Here is a 21225-nt window from a genome sequence, read left to right as displayed (position 1 = left end):
AAGTTTGATATTTCAAGCCGTTAACCTCGACGTTAACAATGAGAGGACAAAGAATCTAACCCCTTTAAAAAGTAACTCTCAGAAAGAAACGACAGAAGTGAAAATAATAAAAATTCGCATCTTGGGCATTCATTCAGAGACATTAATTTTTACCCCTTTAGCATCAGCGTATCCAAGTGGTTGCTCGTAACAGGAAGATGAGAAAAGTAGTGAGAGTCTGTGAGTAAAACCACCCTCTTGCCTAATGACCCAAGCATCGGGTGGTACAGCTTTCTTTACGAGTTTTTAAAAAAAAGAAGAACGAGTAGCAACTAAACGAAGAACCGCCGAAATGCGACCGTTAAGTGGTAAGAGAGTTGTCCCCAGAGAGTGGTTTGAGGGTTATACGAGCTAAAAGTTGATGACGTCGTTATTGTGCCGGCCTAGTCACGCATTTTCGCCGCAAAAAAAAACTTTATTTTTATAACAACTCTCTCTCGTGTTTACGACAACGTCTTACACTTTTTTTCTATAAATAATCCGCTCTAGACTTCAGAGGCAATTGGGAAAACGGGTTATTTTTAAATTCTGCTCATCTTAGGGTAGTTTTTTTACGTTCCCCGAACAACCCTCGCTCATGAGCATCCAACTTGTCTAGTGTCCTACTTCCGGTACTTAACAATGCGGCTCATCAGGGATCGAGAATAAATTACCACGTCCGTAGGGATGAAAAATAATCCAATGGAAAGTCTGCTAACGACTCAACAAGCAATAAAGCCCTAAAATTTCGAGTTCGTTGATCGGTAGGTGTGGAAGGATGTGTAAAAAAAAATATATATATAAATATATATGTGTATAATAAAAAAAAAGGATACGTGTTATGGGCATGGAAGACTGGAGGGTCGATGACCCACGACTGCTGGGCCCTATGTGGGTGGACTATCGGGTAAAGCAAAAAAAAGTTTAAAAAAAAGGATCGGCAGGTGTAACGCTTTATAAGTTTTCGAGATACGGGGATCGAGGCATATGCGTAACGTTTTATCCAACCGTTTAAAATTCCCTCGGGGGTACTGATGCAGTTGCTGCTGGGTTCATTGCCCAAAATCATCTTGCAGTTCATCGGAGGTCATCAGCCCTTTTTGAATTTTTGTTTCATTTCTTTCGAAAATTTAATGATATGGCTGTTCATTTTGGGTTTCTTATGATTTTTTGAATTATTTTTCGGCAGTTTTCTCAAAATTTAAACAGACTTGAAATTATTTTGAAGGTTTTTGTCATATTTTTGAGTCACAATATTGTTTTCACTAAAGAGTTAGACTCGAAAAAAGTATTAGTAGTATTTTTTGAAAGATTTTTTGGATTTTCATTCTCGAAATTGATTTTTGAAAATATTCTTCCCGAAAAAAGGAATAAACGACAGCTATTTTTGCATTTTCAATTTAAAAAATATTAAATTTTACTGAAAATTTATGGGAAAAAGTTGTTTTTTATGGATTTTCAAAACGAAAATCTAGTTTTTGATAAATTTTTTTGTATAAAGTTTTAAATCTATTGTAAAAAATTTGTATGATCATAATTTTTGTTTCTGTAGAAATTAAATTTGAAAAATTTCAGAAAATTACTGTCATTTTTTATGCGTTTGATCTCTAAATTTTTTTTCTGTCAAAAATCAACCCAAATACGTTCGCAAAATTATTATTTAGTAAGATTTTTCGTGTCATACATTTTTCATATAAATTTATAAATTCAAAAAAAATTATTTTAGTGTTTTTAATTTCAAAGTGAAACAATTTCAAATTTTTTTTTTCCAAAATTGAGTTCTTGGTCATTAAAATATCCAATAATTCCTAAGAATATTTTTACTCAATTTTATTCCGAAATCATTAGAATATTTTTTCTTCCCCCTTTTTGAATTTTTTCATCCCCAAAATAATTTTTTACGTCAATTTCATAAAAATAATTTCCAAATCATTGAAACTACAAGAGAATAAAAAAAAAAACTACATCTTTTGCAAAAAAAAATTTTTCCACCCCTAAAAATCATCAATCAAGCCCCAGACTCAATAAATCTCCATGGAAACTACGGTATAAAAAAAAAAAAAATGAAAAACAAACAACAGCGGGTGTGTCAAACAAAGACTGTACCCATGAATAAATTCAAAAATACTGATGATGACTGTACTGACACTTAGCAACGGTACGGCGAGGCTTCGAGACCACATCCATGTCTAGTGTCCAAAGCACACACTACACACTCGCCCCCTTACACACTTATCAACACACATACACGCACCCACCAAAATTATACGTAAATTCGAGCTCATACATGTTCACCAGGGGGTAGAAATCATTAAATGGGCGTGGCGTGCCCGTGGTTACCCGGATGACGGTCACGTGAACCAACATGGCCGACTATATATAGTGTTAGCTATATAGTATATAACAAAATATATCTCTATATATATATATAAAGCTTTCCCCTTGTTATATATATATATATATATATATTTACCTTACAGTCATTTGTTATCGGCCATTTTATTTTAATGATTTTCATGCATGCGTGAAACACTTTGCCGCATCGTGTTCTCTCATTTAAATTACTCTGTTATATATATATGTATATATATATATTTATAACAAACATTGGAGATGGAAATTTAAATCCCCACTATTTTTCGCGGGTAAATTTGAAATGATAAATTTAAAAAATCATTTATTTTTATTTAAATATTATTCGAACAATGGTGGCTATATTTTAATGAAATTTACATATATATTATGTGAATTTAATTAAATGTTATTGAATTAGCTATATATTTAATTGTCCTGATTCCCGATAGACTCTTGAATAAATCATTAATCACAATAATGCATCAGCAACAAAATATACTGATTTATTATTATGATTATTATTATTATTATTATTATTATTATTATTATTATTATTATTATTATTGTGACTGTTTTGAATATTGAATAATTGTAGGCAGTTAATTGTGATTTATTTCCGGATTACAAAATAATTTTGGAGAATTGAATCGTTTATTTGAGAAACCCTGTAAGTCAAGAAAACTAAATTTTTCAGGAAACACAAAAAACATTTTTTTGGAGAAACTTGACATTAAAATAATAAATAAATAATTGAATACTATAATGTTAGCGTCTTTGAAAAAGATTCCAACTAGAAAAATTTAATTTTTTAACTATAACTACTTTAAAAAATTATTTAAAGTTGATTGACTTATGGGGTTTCTCAACCAAACGGAAAAAAAAGTTATAAAATCATTGTTTTTTTAAATGTTTCCACTCAAATCATTAATTACACTGATAAAATGAAGTTTTAAATATGTATTTGAACTCTGAAACTCAGAAATTACAAAAAATTATAATTAATTTAAACATTTTAATTAGTCATATAACAGTCAACAATAAAACAACATTTGAAATTAATTTCCCAAAAAAGCGCGAATTTTAAATAAAAAAAAAAAAATGATTTCTGTAAAACTAAAACTGCATATGTTTATTTGAATCATTGACTTATGGGGTTTCTCAATTAAATGAAATTGCTGTCACCCCGTTAATTTTTTTTAAACGCTGATTTGATGCATATTTTAATTGATTTCTATGGAGGCACATCCAAAGAACCCAAAAATGCAAAAAACCAAATTTCGTAAAAAATTGTAATATCGAGTTTTGAAATTTTTAGTCGAAAATTTGTGACTGAATAATTTTGATAATTTTTTTATTAAGTAGAGTTGAAAATTTTTAATAAATTAAAAGCAAACGGTAATTTTTTTTTTTTTTTTGACTGAAATTAAAAATAAAAAAAAATTGAGCAGGAAATTTGAACTCGATTTTACCTCAAAAATTAAGATAAAATATAAATAAATATGAAATATGAATCCATTTGTTATATATATATATATATATATATATATATATATATATATATATATATATATATATATATATATATATATATATATATATATATATTTAGCAATAACGTTTTAATGAATAATGAAATAATGAATTTATAAAACAAGTTCGATGAACGTCATTCTATTTTAGTGAATTTATATTTCGTAATTCGCGATTCGCTTAATCGATAATGAACTCATCTGGTAAAATGTATATAGTAAAAATATATATATTTTTGGGAGTTTTACCTTAAGTATATATATGTATATAAATATGTAGATGTATGAATAATTCAGTAGCGCGCAATGATCGCGACAACAAACCGCGGGAAGGGAATGAGAAGAGGATTTGAGAATTAGAGAGGATTTTTTATTTGTCAGCGTGACAATTTGATATTGTTGAAATTGAGGAAAACGCGGTTTTAATTGTACGCTGGTGAAATTTACAACCCTCTATTTCACACTTCATGTTCACACAAACTGACACTAACCTAAGCCAATCCCCATCAACTGAGGTCATTAACCTTTCTCTCCCCCTCCTCTATTAAAACCGCAGTTTGTCAAATTTGACAGTTTACTTCATTATTTATTTATTAATAAAAATATATGATAGTTCATTCATATTCTTTATTGTGTTAATTGTTATATTTTTTAAATTATATATACACTAGAAAAATTGGCAGTGAATTTGAAATGATTACGGATTTTATTTGAATCCGCATTCACTTCGATTTGGAGTTTCGACTTTTTTATGGTGTAAAAGACTAATATGCGAATAAACGACTAAATCTTGTTACAGACAGAATTTAGACCTGATTGATTTTGAATAATGAAATAGGAGGTTTTAATCTTGACGACGTTATTTTTATTTTATTATTTTTGTTTTGTTTACTTATTTATTTGCAATGATATTTTTAATGTTAGTACTTTAATAAAACAAATTAAACACCGGTTTTTTTTTGCCAAAATTACACTAAATTTTAGACACAACAGATATTGAGCCGCGAAATCGTCAGTTTGAATCCTGATGACGTAAATTACTGTTTTTATTTTTTTATTTGTATTTATTTATTACTAATGATATTTTCAATGCTGGCTATCGAATAAAAATTAAACTGCAATTATTTTAACCATAATTTAACTAAATTTTAGACTTTAATTTATTTTTCATAAGAAAACTGCAGACTTTAATTCTGATGACGAAAATTCTAGTTTCTATTTATTTTTGTCCGTTAATTTATTTATAATTATATTTTTTATGTTAATGAATTTAAAGAAATTTCTCCGGCTCTTGTTACCAGAATTAGACTAAATTCAGTCTTAACTGATTTAAAATCACGGAAACGGCAGTTTGAATCCTAACGACGTCAATTTTTATTTATTTATTTTTCTGTGGCCATTTATTTATTTTTAATGTCATTGTTAATTCTCATATTTAATTAGATTATCTAAATAAATTTTAGCACCGACTAATTTAAATATAATTCTGTTAATTAAAGACTTAATAGATGATTTTAAAACATGAAATCGGCAGTACCCATCCTAATGACGTCAATTTTTTTTATGTTCATTTATTTATTTCCAATAATATTTTAAATTTTAAAAATGAATTTGAAAAATAAAAAAAAAACATCCAAATCGTAACTTATTTTTTTTTAATGCAGATTTCTGGCGCTCGTTTAAAAATTTTATTTAAATACTCAGAACAATATTATTATTAAAATCACCGAGGACACTCGATTACTTTTGATGAAAATCTAAATTTATTTTTATTGACAAATTTCGTCAAATCACAGCCGGTCGAAGTTTAAAAATAATCAATTATTTAAAGTAATAATTTATTAAAAGTAAAGTTTATAAAACGTTCAATCAACAAATTTCTATTTTACTGAGATCTGATAAATTATTTAAATACTCAAACACTTTTATAAATATTATTTAAATTTTTTCAAATTATTAATTACAAATATTGAATTTTATTTATAACAGAATTAAAATTGTCAATTTGATGCTTCACGTAAAAATTTTTTCATTCAGTTTTTTTAAATTTCATTATACTTCTTGTGGTGGATCCTTTTAGTAGGTAGGTACATTTTTAAAAAACTTAATTTAAACAACACAGTAGAATTTTTTACAGCCCGATTCAACTGCAATGTTTCATATATATATTCATTGTGTAACGAGGTTTGAATGTAATTTCAAAACTGGTTTACCTGAAGTTTCGTATACTCTGACGCTACAACTCGTCTCTCGTCGGACATACAACCCCTGGTTTACTCTTCTATTCAAGCTTATACTGTCAGAGAACTGGATTATTTTTTTTTACTTTTTTTTTAACTCAAAAAAAAAATTTTAAATAAATTTAAAAATACCATCATTTAATTTTATGCCATATAATTTGATCATTTTAAAACGTTTCTATTTTTAATTACAATTACAATAGAATTCTATTAATATAATTCAATCAATTATTGACTTTCAAAGGTAAATGTCCTTTAGATTTGTTCAAAACTCATTTCATATTTTCTCTCCAAAATTAGTTATTCTTTCAGGTAAGGTAATAGCCCTTATACCCGCTCACTTTTCATTGGCATGAGATTAAATCACTCAATATAAATTAATAAATAAAATGAAAAACCAGATTTTTTTTTTATAGTTATTTTTTGAAGTTTCGAGTATTAGAATAAAATTTTAGTTTGAAGAATAATCTTGACAATTAATTATTATTAATTTTTTAAATAAGGTCCTTGAGTGTACCCATAGTCGCTCACTGAAAGTTGTCATGTACCATTACTCGACCAACACATGGCCCTATAGTCGCTCAAAGACAATATCAATTAAACTATGATAAGTTTATTGATTTGGACAAATAATTTATAAATTATACTACTTTATTCTTTCATAATATAAAATTTCATGAATTTTAAAAATGTATTTAATAAGATATAGTTACAACAATTCTTAAAAAATTTGACGTCACCTAAATTTAATCTAACGAATGAACGTTAAAGTAAAAAATGCCCGGCTTTGCGCGATTTTGAAAACAGTCATTTAATTTAAATTTATCATCTGTTATAAAATAATTTGATACATCATATTTTAATATATTTAGATTCACAGATAATTATTTATCAATAACAATATTTTTTAGTTGTAATTTTTTTTTATAAAAATTATAAAAAAACGCATTAAACAGTTAAAGTGAGCGACTAATGGTACTGAGCGGATATAGGGGCTTTTACCTCACTATAATTTTTTTTTTCATACCCTAAATAAATATTTGAGCTTGTGAAAATTTACAAGCTTTTTTTGATTTATAAAAAAAAAAATGAATCAAAAGATAGTGATGCGAATTGGAACCACAGACTTTTTGTCTTTTGCTTTACTACCTAATCAGACAATTAAAAATTTTAATTTATCGTACCGTGGCGCCAGCGCAGTAGAAAACCTTAAAATTTATTAAATCATTTTTTTAAAAATATAAAAATAAAAAAATCCTTCTCGATTTTTTTTTTAAATTCTACACAAGTGTTAGTATTTTTTTAAGGATCAAAGTCGGTTTGCTATGAACAATAGTGGGTAAAAGTATATAACAATTGTAAGGATAGTAATTTCCGGTAATTAAAGGATTCAAAAAACGGGTCTAATTAGAAGACTGTCCCAGTGGTTGGACAGACAAATATATATTTATCTATATACCTATTATATATTTATTTATTAAATTTATTTTTTTTTTATAAATATATATGTCTGTCGAGATGTGTCGACATTATTTATTAATTCCACGATAACTAAATAAATAATTATTAAATATTGCCACCAATCTCAGACGTCAAAGAGGTTTAGGACAGACCTAAACAGTCCAGTCTATAAGAACGTTTGAACACCAGCAAAAATAATCGCCCAGTGTTTAATAACTGGGCAACTTTTAAATTATCGGCCACAGTAAATAAACACTTTGCTTCTTATATTTAAATAGAATTCAAAAATAAAATAAAAAGTTAAATTAGTGGATATTTAATAAACAACAAAATTATTTTATTATCTCGGATTAGCTCGACAAAGTTCATGGACACCCGAGTCAAAATTAAAAAACTAGATTCAGCCTCCAAATTCTACTCGAGGGTAAGGAGGCTGAAATTAGTTTTTTAGATAAGCCCAAGCTGTACAACGAAACCTTAATTTCAGCCTAAACTTGGTATTTTTGTCCGCTTTTACCAAGTTTAGGCTGAAATTAGTATTACAGAACCCTAAAATGACCCTCCAAAGCCTACAATTTGAATCAGGTGCGGGGAAAGAAGGGAAAGGAGAAGGAATGGAAATCAAAATGGCTGCCGGGAGCGGGAAAAATTTAAAATTTTAAAATTATTTTTTTATTTATTAATTATAATTTTCAGAAATTTGAACAAAATATAACTAAAATTATCAAATTACTTTAGAAAGAGAAGACGCGAAAATTGAGCCATTTCTGTATTTTTTTTTTTTTTTTTTTTTTTTTGATGATGCATCAGATTTTCGATCATATTAATTTCTACCCGAGTAGAAATTTTTAATTTAGGGAAAAAACGCTATAAATATCAACCGAACGCACACGATTCAGTGGGATTCGAACCCGGGACCTAACGAACGAAAGACCGACGCTTTAACGACTAGGCTGCGCTACCAACAGTGACTGCTAAGTTTACTTGTGCTATATGAGATTGTAAGAATAACTCACTTTTGAAACAGCAAAATATAATTGAAAATCTATTATTAGTAATAACAAAAAAATTTCTTATTTTTTTTTCGTGTGCTATATAATCCTGCGTGTAAGTAATTGTGATATGTGTAATTTTGGTTATATAGTTATGTATAAAACTATTTAAAAAATATATAGGCTCTATATATGGCCATGTACCCCCATGAAAAAAATTTATAGAAAAAATATATTTTTCATATTCAAAAATGTATTAAAAATATATCTTAGAATATATAAAAAATACATGTATAAAAATATATTTGTAAATATAACAAAAATATAGGTATGGTGAGATAAAAAAATATATTCGTAATATATTTTAAATTTATAAAAAATATAATTATCAAAATATCAAAAAATTATATAAAAATATGTTTTTCTGTTAATCAACAACATAGAAAAAGAAATATAAAAAGTTTATGTAAAAAACATATTTTTTATATGTTTTTCCTTACATTGTTGATCAACAATTGTAGATTGACGAAATTCTATGTTCCATGAAATCGTAAAATTAACCTACTTATACTCTTAGTAGGCTGAAGTACCGAAAAATAGGGTTTTAAAGCGATCTTAGGTTTTGGAGGTTGAAAATATTATGCTAAAACACGAATTTCGGCCTCCATACCCTATTTTGAGTATAGTGAGGGTCAAAATAGTATTTCACATTCAGCGGTAGGTACAACATCAAAAGAAATGAGGTTTTTGAGGCTCGAATTAGTGTTTTAATTTTGACTCGGGCACGGCCACCAAATTTGCTGGCATCTAAAGTTAATCAGAAATCGGTTAATTTGACCAGCCCCTTAATATTTAAATATTTATATTACAAATAATTGAATCGATCTTAGTCCTCAAGGATCGAAATTAGTCATTTTTATTTCTATAAATTAATTATTTAAGAAAGAAATTATGCAGCGGGGTTTGACATTTCGGCGGTAAAAAATTATCTTTTAGCTTTTTTTAAAGTTTTTTTAAAAATCTTACTTACGAATCTGCGGATTATTGAGAAAAATAATAAAATTATTGTAAATTTTGTGGTTTAAAATTTAAATAACTTAAAAACAACCGAAATTTTCATTTAAAAGCTTGAGCTCATCGATTATTTTTTCCGAGCTGTCATTATTATTTTTAAAAATTTTCTATCGTATTTAGTGTGGGTGGAAAAAAATAATAGAAACTTACTGCTGATATTGATCGTCGAACAAATAAAATAATAAACAACAAACAAAATTTATTTGCTGACTCAACCAATAAATAAATATTTATTTACCTTTTAATATTTTATTTATTCATTTATTTTTTGAATTTCCATCGAAAGTCAATCAAGACTTTGATCATCGAAGCCACCCATTGATATTTAAATATTTATATTGAAAATTTTTAAAAGTTTTATAAAAATTCAAATTATCAAAATATAAAAATGACTATAAATTTCATTAAAGTGAACCCCTGGTGTAGACAAAACACCCGAGTCATCAATTACTCGTATAAATAATCGAGGGGAGTAAAAACGGTCAGAGGGCGAGTAAAATTTTTTTTTCGTCGTAAAAATCATAGGGATTTTAAAAATGACACGCACTATTTTGCGAAGCGCATCGGCAGTCATTTATAAATTTGAATACGTAGAGAACGGAATGCACATGCAGCGGACGAGGAAAGGGGTTAGAAATGGCGATAGTGGATTTAGAGTGGACAGGGGGTGGGAACGAGGCGAGAGGACGGAAACAAAGGGAGGAAATGTGAGCCAGAGGTAAAGGGAGCGCATGACTGTGATCAGAGTGTGTGTGTGTGTTTGTGTGTTTGTGTGTATGCGGGGAGCTGAAAAGAGGGAGAGGAGGCAGATTGAAATGTGTGTTGGGGGCTGGTTTGGATGACGCTTTGGTTGTATGTGAGTGCGTGCAATTTAATGATTTTCGGGTGGAATTTCGATGACGCCGGGTCATGTCGTTCGAGCTGGATGGGGAATTGCATTCGCCGTTTGGAGGTTTCTGGGGGATGCCGGGGTAAGGGGGAGTGAATTGTTACTGGGGATGAATTTTACCCAACGTCGGCCGGTTTCTGCCTACCAGCCACCAGACAGAGAACAGAGATACAACTATAAGTTGACGGGAATCATGGGGATACCACTGAGAGAACGTTTATTTTATAGTGCGTTCGTTTGCTAGTACCAACTATACAACAAAACTCGAGCAATACTAGTATTGCATTATACATGGATTGCAGGGGACATTTATTTTATGCCGCAGACGTCTAGTGCCAAGTGTCAGAGTACACGCCGATGCCTTTACTTTCATGTTTTACTTTTTTTTTTTTTTAGATCAAAAATAATATTCAGGGGGTGAAAAAATAATTTTATTGGATATTAAATTAAATATTTTTTTAAATGAATCGTTTAGTTGAGAAAGCTCATAGGTCATGTTTTTTACGAAATTGGGTTTTTTGCATTTTTGGGTTCTTTGGATGTCACTCCATAGAAATCAATCAAAATATGCATCAAATCAGCGTTTAAAAAAAATTAACGGGCTGACAGCAATTTCATTTAATTGAGAAACCCCATAAGTCAATGACTCAAATAAACATGTGTAGTTTTAGTTTTACAGAAATCATTTTTTTTTTTTATTTAAAATTCGCGATTTTTGGGAAATTAATTTCAAATGTTTTTTTATTGTTGACTGTTATATGACTAATTAAAATGTTTAAATTAATTATAATTTTTTGTAATTTCTGAGTTTCGGAGTTCAAATACATATTTAATACTTCATTTTATCAGTGTAATAAATGATTTGAGTGGAAACATTTAAAAAAACAATGATTTTATAACTTTTTTTTCCGTTTGGTTGAGAAAACCCATAAGTCAATGAACTTTAAATAATTTTTTTAAGTAGTTTCAGTTAAAAAATTAAATTTTTCTTGTTGGAATCTTTTTCAGAGACGCTAACATTATTGTATTCAATTATTTATTTATTATTTTAATGTCAAGTTTTTCCAAAAAAATGTTTTTTGTGTTTCCTGAAAAATTTTTTTTTCTCGACTTATGGGGTTTCTCAAATAAACGATTTAAATATTTTTAGTGATGACAGAATTTTTTTTTAGAAGAGAAAAAAAAAATTTTGTAGGTTTATAAATTTAGTGATGATTTAATAAAAAGAAAATGATTTTTAAAATGAATAATAATAATAAAAGTGGGCGTTGAGTGGATGTGTGATGTGTGGAAAAAATGTCACATGCGCAGGAGTTATGCCAACCCCTGATAAGATTTTTTTACTGACATTCCACACTCTCAGCTGCCCTCACTACCCTCAGTACTCTCTACCCACTACTGATGTCCCCACCCATATAACGCAAACGCAAACACCGCCGGATATACTCGGGATGCGCGGACCAACGACCAACCACGTGCAGTATGAGTAAATCTAGTTAACACATTTTTTTTTATTTTTTACTTTTTTTTTCAGCCACGGAGAGTTTGACGAGTGGACTAACGAGATTTTATTTTTTAAATAAAAAATTTTAGTTTTTGTTTTACTTTTTTTTGTTGTTGAAAAAACAGCTGCAGGCGAAATTGAAAATTTTTATCGATTGATATTTATATGAAAAATAAATATATTTTTTTTTAAATTATGAAAAAGTTTTTCTTGAAAATTTGAATTTTTTTTTTTGTCATTTATTTAAAAATTATCAATGACGTGGAAAAAAAATAGTCCTGTCAAAAAGCTCATAATTTATTTCGACTGTTTGAATTTTTCAAATTTATGAAATATATATGAAATTTATATATACCGAGTATTTACTAATTCAAGTGTAAGTTTAATAAAAAATTTATTAAGCAGATTTATAAATATCTGCTGTCAAGTATAAGGAAGGGTGAAGTAAAATGGGAGACTTTTTAAATAAAAGACATTTCTTTTGTAAATGTGTATAAATAGTCTCTAACAAAAATATGGGGTGAGTTGGTCAACCCTAGTAAAGTGAACATTTTAATATTTTGCGAAGGGTAAAATTTAAAGTAGTAAATTGTAATGTTCGGATAAAAGAATAGAGAAAAACTTTTGAATTCGGTCCGAAAATTAAAGAAAATTATGATATTTAAGTGAATTAAATATCAATAGTCGAGTCATAGCTTGATAGTTACACTAAAAAATTCGCGGAGTGAATACGGAGCAGATGACTATTTTTTAATCCCCGTGGAATAAAATTCAATCCAACGGGGAGTTACCCTAGTAGAAACGTAATCAAGTATCTGGCCAGTAACTGGCTAGTTTAACTAGACTTAAGCTAGGAACTGGCTAGTATAATATCCAGTAACTGTCTAGTAACTGGCCAGTTTTACTAGATAGCAAATAAAACATGGCGACTCTTGTTGATCTTGAGGTTATCGAGTATTAAATATTGATTTTATTACAATTAAAAATTATAATAATAACAACAACAACAACAACAACAATAATAATAATAATAATAATAATAATAATAATAATAATAATAATAATAATAATACACGGAAAAGTTATAAAATTTATTTATTAATTTATTATATTATATTTTTAAATATAAAACGAGAAACATTAATAACATTGATTGTTTTTATATTAATAATATAAATATTAATATAATAACATGAAATGTTTTTGCACACATTGGCAAATCTGGGATAACTCCTCGTAAAATTTTTAATAATTCGTCTAGATGACAATCTGGAGTATTTGTTTTGATTGCCCACAACCGTAATTCGTTTATTGTGTCGATTTTTTTAACTTCATCCATTTTTTAAAATATATTACCGATTATTTTTATTTTGAAAGACACAATTTTTATTTTTTGTTAATTATTTGTATTGTTTCTTGATGTTTACTAAATATTATTCAACTTACAGGTTAAAGTGAAAAAATAAACATACACATACACTAGTATAAGTAGAACATCAGTGTGACCAATGTTTACGATTCAGTTATAGGTGGCGCAACTTCCAGTTTTTACCTAGTTTCACTAGCCAGTTACTGGATAAGATTGCTGGCCAGTTACTATAGATATGAACGCTAGCCAGATACTAGACTTAATCGAGTAAAAAATTGAACATTTCTACTAGGGTAATTTTGATATTAAAACTTGAATCGAAGTAAATGCGGATTTAAATAAAATCCACAATCACTCCGAATTCACTCCCAATTTTTTACAATGTATAGAATACCCATACAAAGTTGCCGAGCTTTGAAATTTTCTCATAGATCGGCCGATGCCTGGTTTGCAATGATTGGCCAATAAATGGCTAACTATACTGGCCCGTGCATGGTGAATCATTGGCCGCCGTCTTTTTGCTTATAAAAACGGCGCACAATTGACCGCCGTTCGTTGGCCAACGGTTTGATCAAGTGCTCTTGATACCAAGCTTTAGCTGATGATTGATTGCCACGAATGGCCGATGCTCGGCATGCCGTTATTATTCCATATTTAGCCGATCTTCAGCCGATGCTTCAAAATTGGCAGCCATTCACGACCCAGTAATTGGCCGATTCTTTTTTTTTGTATGGGTATTTGTTTAAAAAATTAACGAATAAAATTTTTTAAAGTTTATTTTAGTCCGTAAGTTTTTTTATTATTTTATAGAATTTTTCATAATCAACACGATAAATTTTTTGTACCGTTGCGCATCCCATACAAAAAAAAGAATTGGCTCATTACAGGGTCGTGAATGGCTGCCAATTTCCAAGCATCGGCCGAAGATCGGCTAAATATCGGATGATAATGGTATGCCAAGCATTGGCCAATCGTGGCGATCAATCATCGGCCAAATCATGGCGAACGAACGGCGGTTAATTGTGCGCCGTTTTTATATGTAAAGAGACAGCTGCCAATGATTCACCATGCACGGGCCAGTATAGTTAGCCATTTATTGGCCAATCATTGCAAACCAGGCATTGGCCGATCTATGGGAAAATTTCGTAGCTCGGCGACTTTGTATGGGATATGTATCGAAAATAACTACTTTCGATATTAAAAAATCAATCGATTGCGGCAGTTCAATCAAGATAAATACTGTGTGTTAAATTGACACGTGTTAAAAATTCATCACTCAGAATTTTAACACACACTTTTTTTTACTCTTTGACGATTCTTTTTTTACTGTGTACCCATTCTATACTTTTATAAAAAGTATTTTAAAAATACGTCTTCGTTTCTCAGGTAACTCCCACCCCTTTTTCCATTCTTAAACTATTTTTTCTATACTGTTCATAAATATTTTCAGCCCTTTCATAAAAATTTTCATTAAAAAGAACAACTTGATATTTTCTATACAGAAAAGAAATATAATTCCCATTATATATGTATATATAATAAGAAAAGCATACATAATTTAAAATAATAGATAAATTTCCTCATATTATCCAACCAGTAGTTATATATATATACATTCTATACATAAGTAATTGGCTGTTAATTCATGCTTTTATCCACTAAAAAAAATAAAAACCCACAATTAATATTTTTTTTCTCTTCTCCAGATGTTACTACTGTAGTAAGTATTATCGTAAAAGATATTAGTTGAGTTAAACAACTTCCGGTGGTATCGTCTCATTCACTATAATAATAATAAAGCCGTATGTTTTCATTTTTAGCTTACAATTAAAATCAAATTAATATACTGGACTCTATACTATATTATACACCCACACACACACGCACATACTTTGTTACTTTTTCTTCTTGGTATAATTGTATATACTATTTAATTACAACCCCTTGCACACAAATATATATGAGATAAACGTACACTCTTCTGTATACATAATTAACTTTTTTATTTATTACTTATATATATGTGCGTGTAAATGTGGCTGGAAAAATAATTGTCGTGTACTTTTCTTATAGGATATAAATACTAAATATGTACACCTGTTTTTTTTTTTTTTTATTATATATATTTAATTATCTTGTTATTTTTATTGGGTTATAATTAAAAATTTATTTAATTATTTGTTTCATTGTTAATTTATTTTTCGAGTAATTCTTTTTTAATTCGGTATACGGAGGGTAGTGTAGGATATTTATAACATTGATCATTTTAATAATAGTAGAGTAAAAATATAGATGGGTATATTTATATAAAGAGTTACAATGCGTTGGCAGGAGTTACAATGTTGGGGTTTAGTTATTTATTATTTATAGGGTTTTTTTTTTTTTTTATTAATAAATAGAAGCATTGTACTAAGTACACTGTATAGTATATATATTTTTCTTGATAATAATATAAAGAGAACAGATCTATTCAGGATAATTTTATTTGTGCAAAATAATTATAGAGTGAACTATTAAATATGAAATAGTTTTTGTAAAAGTGAATTTAAAAAAAAAAAGTTTAAATTAAATTGTTTTGTTTAATAATTGAGAGGAAATTTTTTTCTTATAAATTATTTCAAAAATTATATAATTTACGGGTTAGAAATTTTTGAAAGTAATATCAAATTTTTTGGAAAAATATTCATTTTTATTTGGAGTAAATTTCAAAATGAAATTGCGGCTAAAATATCACTGATAGAATTAAAATGACCGGAAATGAATTTGTAGAGAATTTAATTTCCTACAAAAAAGGTCCTCATTAATTTTTGTCTAAATCCGTAAATTTAGACGCTATAAATTTTTTAAATCAATTTTAGATTTAGAATAAATTAGAGTATATTTTTAAACTTGATTTCAAATTAAAATCACGGCTAAATTATTACAGATATAACAAAAATGATACGAGAAAAATTTATAGAAAATTAAATTCCCTACAAAAAAGGTCCTTGTCAATTTTTGTCTAAATCCGTAAATTTAGACGCTAGGAATTTTTTAAATTTATTCTAGATTAAAAATAAATAGGAGTATATTTTTAAACTTGACTACAGATTCAAATCACGGCTAAATTATCACAGATACAACAAAAACGATAAGGAATAAATTTATAGAAAATTAAATTCCCTACAAAAAAAGTGCTCATCAATTTTTGTCTAAATCCATAAATTTAGACGCTAGAAATTTTTCAAATTTATTCTAGATTAAAAATAAATAGTATATTTTTAAACTTGACTACAGATTCAAATCACGGCTAAATTATCACAGATACAACAAAAATGATAATAAATAAATTTATAGAAAATTAAATTCCCTTCAAAAAAGGTCCTTATCAATTTTTGTCTAAATCAATAAATTTAGACGCTAGACATTTTTCAAATTTATTCTAGATTAAAAATAAATAGTATATTTTTAAACTTGACTACAGATTTAAATCACGGCTAAATTATCACAGATACAACAAAAATGATAGGGAATAAATTTATAGAAAATTAAATTCCCTACAAAAAAGGTCTTTATAAATTTTTATCTAAACCCAATAGTTAAGACACTAGAATAAAATAAATAACAACAAATAAAATAGACGAAAGCTTCTAAACAAAGTAATTAAATAATAAATTAATTAATCGTTACAATGTTATAAAAATAACTTATCCCCAATACCTGAAAAAGATTCTCGAGGGAAATCGATCTATAATACTAATAACACGCTGCCAAACCCTCTGTATATTTCTCATCTTTTTTAAACCCCAACCCCCAGAGTCCATTCTACCTCTTACCTCTTTCTCTTCCTCAACCCCAAGTTAAACTCGTGTTTAATAAAAGTACAGCGAATGTACAAACCGGAGGAAGGATATAGTCCAGCAAAAGAACAAAAAAAAAGGAGATCACGATATCCGATATCCCTCCGGTCAATCTTTTCCTACATAGAACCTTTTATTTTATTTTTTTTTTTTTATTATTTATGTTCCTTTAGCTTCCTGCCTACTGACTGCTCGTTTTTATTACACTTGAGGGCGCTGAGATTGTTCGATTAATCGTCGATTGAATAAAAGATGAGCCGAACATACCTTTTTTTTCTCTACAACTGACAAAAAAACTCGGACATGAAAATTTTAATTACTTTATTTTATGTATATAATTTAGATAATAAAAAAAAATGAAAATTTTTATTTAAAATTATGTGATTATTATTTCGTAATTATTATTAATTATTTACATAATTAATAATAATAAACTTCTGTCAAACTTATTAAATCGGCAAATTAAATTTTAAAAAAAGTTAAAATGATCCGTTCGGATGTTCCAGGTGAACGACCGTACAAATGTCATTTACCAGATTGTGGTCGTGCATTTATTCAGCTATCGAATCTTCAACAACACCTGAGAAATCATGACGCGCAGGTAGAAAGAGCTAAAAATCGCCCATTCCACTGCGGCATCTGTGGCAAGGGCTTTGCGACCGAGTCCAGCCTGAGGACCCATACGTCGAAGGTCAGTCATGTATGTACCAAAAAATTATAAATCCGACGTCCATATTTTTTTAAGCTCTTCTTTTATTAACTATTGTGGGGCATCTAATTATTAGATGGATTTTTTGTGCCTAGTAAGGGTTTTTTGAAGTGCACTAGAGATAGAAATTTGAAAACTTTTTTTTTAACGAGTAAGATTTGGAAATTATATTAATTTTAGTTTTGATAAAATTATTTATAACTATTGAAGTTGTGACGTGAGGTAAAAAAGTTGTGATGATTTTTTGTAGGAAATTATAAGGGCTACAAAAAAGGTGCAGTAACTTTAAGTAAAAAAACTGATATTTGAATAGTTATAGTTGTTTTAAAATTTTGGAAAGCAATTTTTGACAACTGACTTTTGAACTTTTATCAATAAGTCCTTAAATTTTGAGTTTACAAAAAAAACTTTCAAACAAATTTTTTAGAAAATTTAATGACCTACAGAAAAGGTCTAGTAGTTTTAAGTCATAAATTTGAAATTTTAAAAGTTATAGTCATTTTAAAATTTTGGAAAGCAATGTTTTCAAAAATTCAATTTTTGACAATTGACTTTTGATTTTTTCTCAATAAGTCCTTAAATTTTGAGTTTACAAAAAAAAACATATAGATAAATTTTTTAGAAAATTTAATGATCTACAAAAAAGGTCTCTTTACTTTAAGTCATAAATTTGAAACCTAAAAAGTTATACAGGTTTCAAACCTTAAAGAAAGTTTTTAACCAATTTTCGACAATTGATCTATGACATTTTCTTAAAATCCGTCTATAACTTCTAAATTTATCAGTTTATCAATTCGTACTTCCAGACCTTTTTTCTACCTCACAAAATTCTCTACAAAATACTCTCACAACTTTTTCACATAAACTCAAAACTTTAAGAGTTACTAATAATTTTATCCGAAAAAATAATTCTCGTTTCAAAAAAACTTCATTATTACCCTGAAATAGTCGATGGCACAAAACCTTTACCAGTCAAAAAAATATCTCCAATAATTAAATGTCCCACATACATATATATAAATATAAATCCATATATTTGTACATAATCATGCAATTACGCACATAACCGGCCAACTAACGCAATACATTTATTTCACACTTTTTATTCATTTCTTTTAACAATTAATTTTATTTTCCATTTAAATGGTGCCGGTTTTTTTTTATTTTTATTCTTAAGCTTTGCAATTTATTAAATATTAATTAATTAATATTACAATAATTATTTACTTAATGTATTAATTAATTACTATTTAATAAATAAATATTTTTTTACGCTTTTAATATTTTTGTGTAGTAATTAAGTATTTATTAAATGTACCAATTGTTTTGTTGTAATTTAAGTTGTCTTTTTTTGTCTTTGAATTATTATTTCAACAATAAAGAGACATATGGCCTCTAAGTAGAGTTCATTTGAGAAAAGGCTACAATTCGAGTGAAATAGACGAGACGATATTGAAATATAAAATAATTATTTAATGTTACTATTCTGTATACTTATAAATCTTTATACACTATAGTTTATTTCTGGTATATTTATATATAGATATGTATATAGATAGTGATAAAACGATCGAAGGTATTCCTCACCCTTAAGAATAGATACAATCGTAATAACTACCCTCGTACATTCCAAGAAAATCAATTTCGTAAATTATTAGACTCTCAAAACTTGTGGTTTTCTTTCGTCTTATATTATTTTATTTAATATCCTCAATTACCGCTTGTTCGAACACTAGGAAATATAAACTTATCTTCTATTATTCCAAATTATTTTACACTCAATAAAAAAAAGAAAAAGTTTTTTATGAGTTTTATTTGATTTTATGGCTTTAAAAGTGAGATTACTTGGAAACTATGGGGTTTAGGAAAAAAATTGTAAAAACTTTTTTGTAGGGAATTAAATTTGGAGTAAAAAATTATTCTTTTGATTTTTTTGTAAAGTTGATATATAATGAGTTATTTTAATTTTTAGATATTTTGAGTTTCTCGGCTTAAACTCAAATTATTTGATTTACTCCCAGAGATTCAAATTTCGAATATTTTATTTTTTTCTCATTTATGATAAAATGAAAAAACAAATTTATGATTAATTATGAGTAATTCGAGTTTTAAATAAATTTTGAAAACGAATTATTTTGAATTTTTTGCAAATTTGAATGCTCGTAATTTGAAAAAATTTTTCTTGCAAACGAAACGGTTGCAAATTTTCAAAATATTTCAGTCGAATTCAAATTTTGAATTTGAAATTTTTAACTGAATAAATTATGATAAAATTCGACAGTTCTAATGTTTCAAAATATCGAAAGCTTGTAAATAATTAAAATTTTTTGAAAATATTCAAAAATTAAAACTTCGATTTAAATTTCGGATAAAATATTAATCGATTTGATAAAAATAATTTCCAAGTAAAAATTTCATTTTAGAATTTGAATCAAATTTTGAATCTATCTCTTAAAATTCAAATTACTCATAAACAATTGAATTTACAGAAAAAGTTACTGATACCTTTTTTATAGAAAATTAAATTCCCTAAAAAAAAAGTCTCTTTTTATTTTTCCATAATCTCAATAGTTTACAAGTTATCGCAATTTTAAATCTTAACGAAATAAAATTTCAAAATTAATTACAAAAATTTTAACGAAAATATTTTAAAAAAAAAAAGGTATTGCAGTATATATTTAATTTATAAATTTATCTACATATATATGTATTTTTTTTTTTTTTTTGATGGTAATAAATAATAAAATCTCGACATCTTCAGGTCCCACGTTTTTATTTTAATTCATAAATAATAATTTATTTTTATTATCTGGATATATGCCAAGTGTTAAAGGGGAAGATAGTTAAATATATATAATATATAAAACAAAAAAATATAAGAAAGAGAAATTCAGTTATTCATTGCTTAGACTCAAGTCTGAGTTAAAAAAAAAAACTAATTTTCTAGCCCGTGTGGATAAAAGAGCCGCGAGAGATTCCCGCGTTGCATCGCTGCTTATTGTACCGGCGAGGGGTGAATTTGATTAAAGACCCCGGAGGCATCTTTCAATCTCTTTTACTTTTTTTACAACATTTTTTGTTTTATATTTAAACCAACATACACCTCTTGCATTATACTTCTATACAACTTTCTTCGTATCCTTTTTATAGATTTTTTTTATTTTTCATTTAAGAACATCCCCTTTAGGGCTGTTTGTCTTGTAAAAATAACCCCGTTTGTGTTCTCACACCACGTGGTATTTATGA

At 27.6% G+C, this 21225-nt stretch overlaps 1 protein-coding gene across 3 annotated transcripts in view; it reads left to right on the top strand.

The window, feature by feature from the left end:
* LOC130665126 (zinc finger protein rotund) overlaps positions 1-21225 on the top strand; it is a 124491-nt gene that overhangs the window by 78593 nt on the left and 24673 nt on the right. For 2 of the 3 annotated variants that reach the window (XM_057465406.1, XM_057465408.1), the window contains one exon: positions 17777-17970. In XM_057465406.1, the coding sequence (XP_057321389.1) occupies positions 17777-17970 (194 nt within the window). The remainder of the gene's footprint in view (positions 1-17776; positions 17971-21225) is intronic. The other variant, XM_057465407.1, reaches the window with a different exon arrangement.

The sequence above is a fragment of the Microplitis mediator genome, chromosome 3 (genome assembly GCF_029852145.1).
Source record: "Microplitis mediator isolate UGA2020A chromosome 3, iyMicMedi2.1, whole genome shotgun sequence".
Taxonomy (NCBI): Eukaryota; Metazoa; Arthropoda; class Insecta; order Hymenoptera; family Braconidae; genus Microplitis; species Microplitis mediator.
This window is presented reverse-complemented; position numbering and strand designations above follow the sequence as displayed.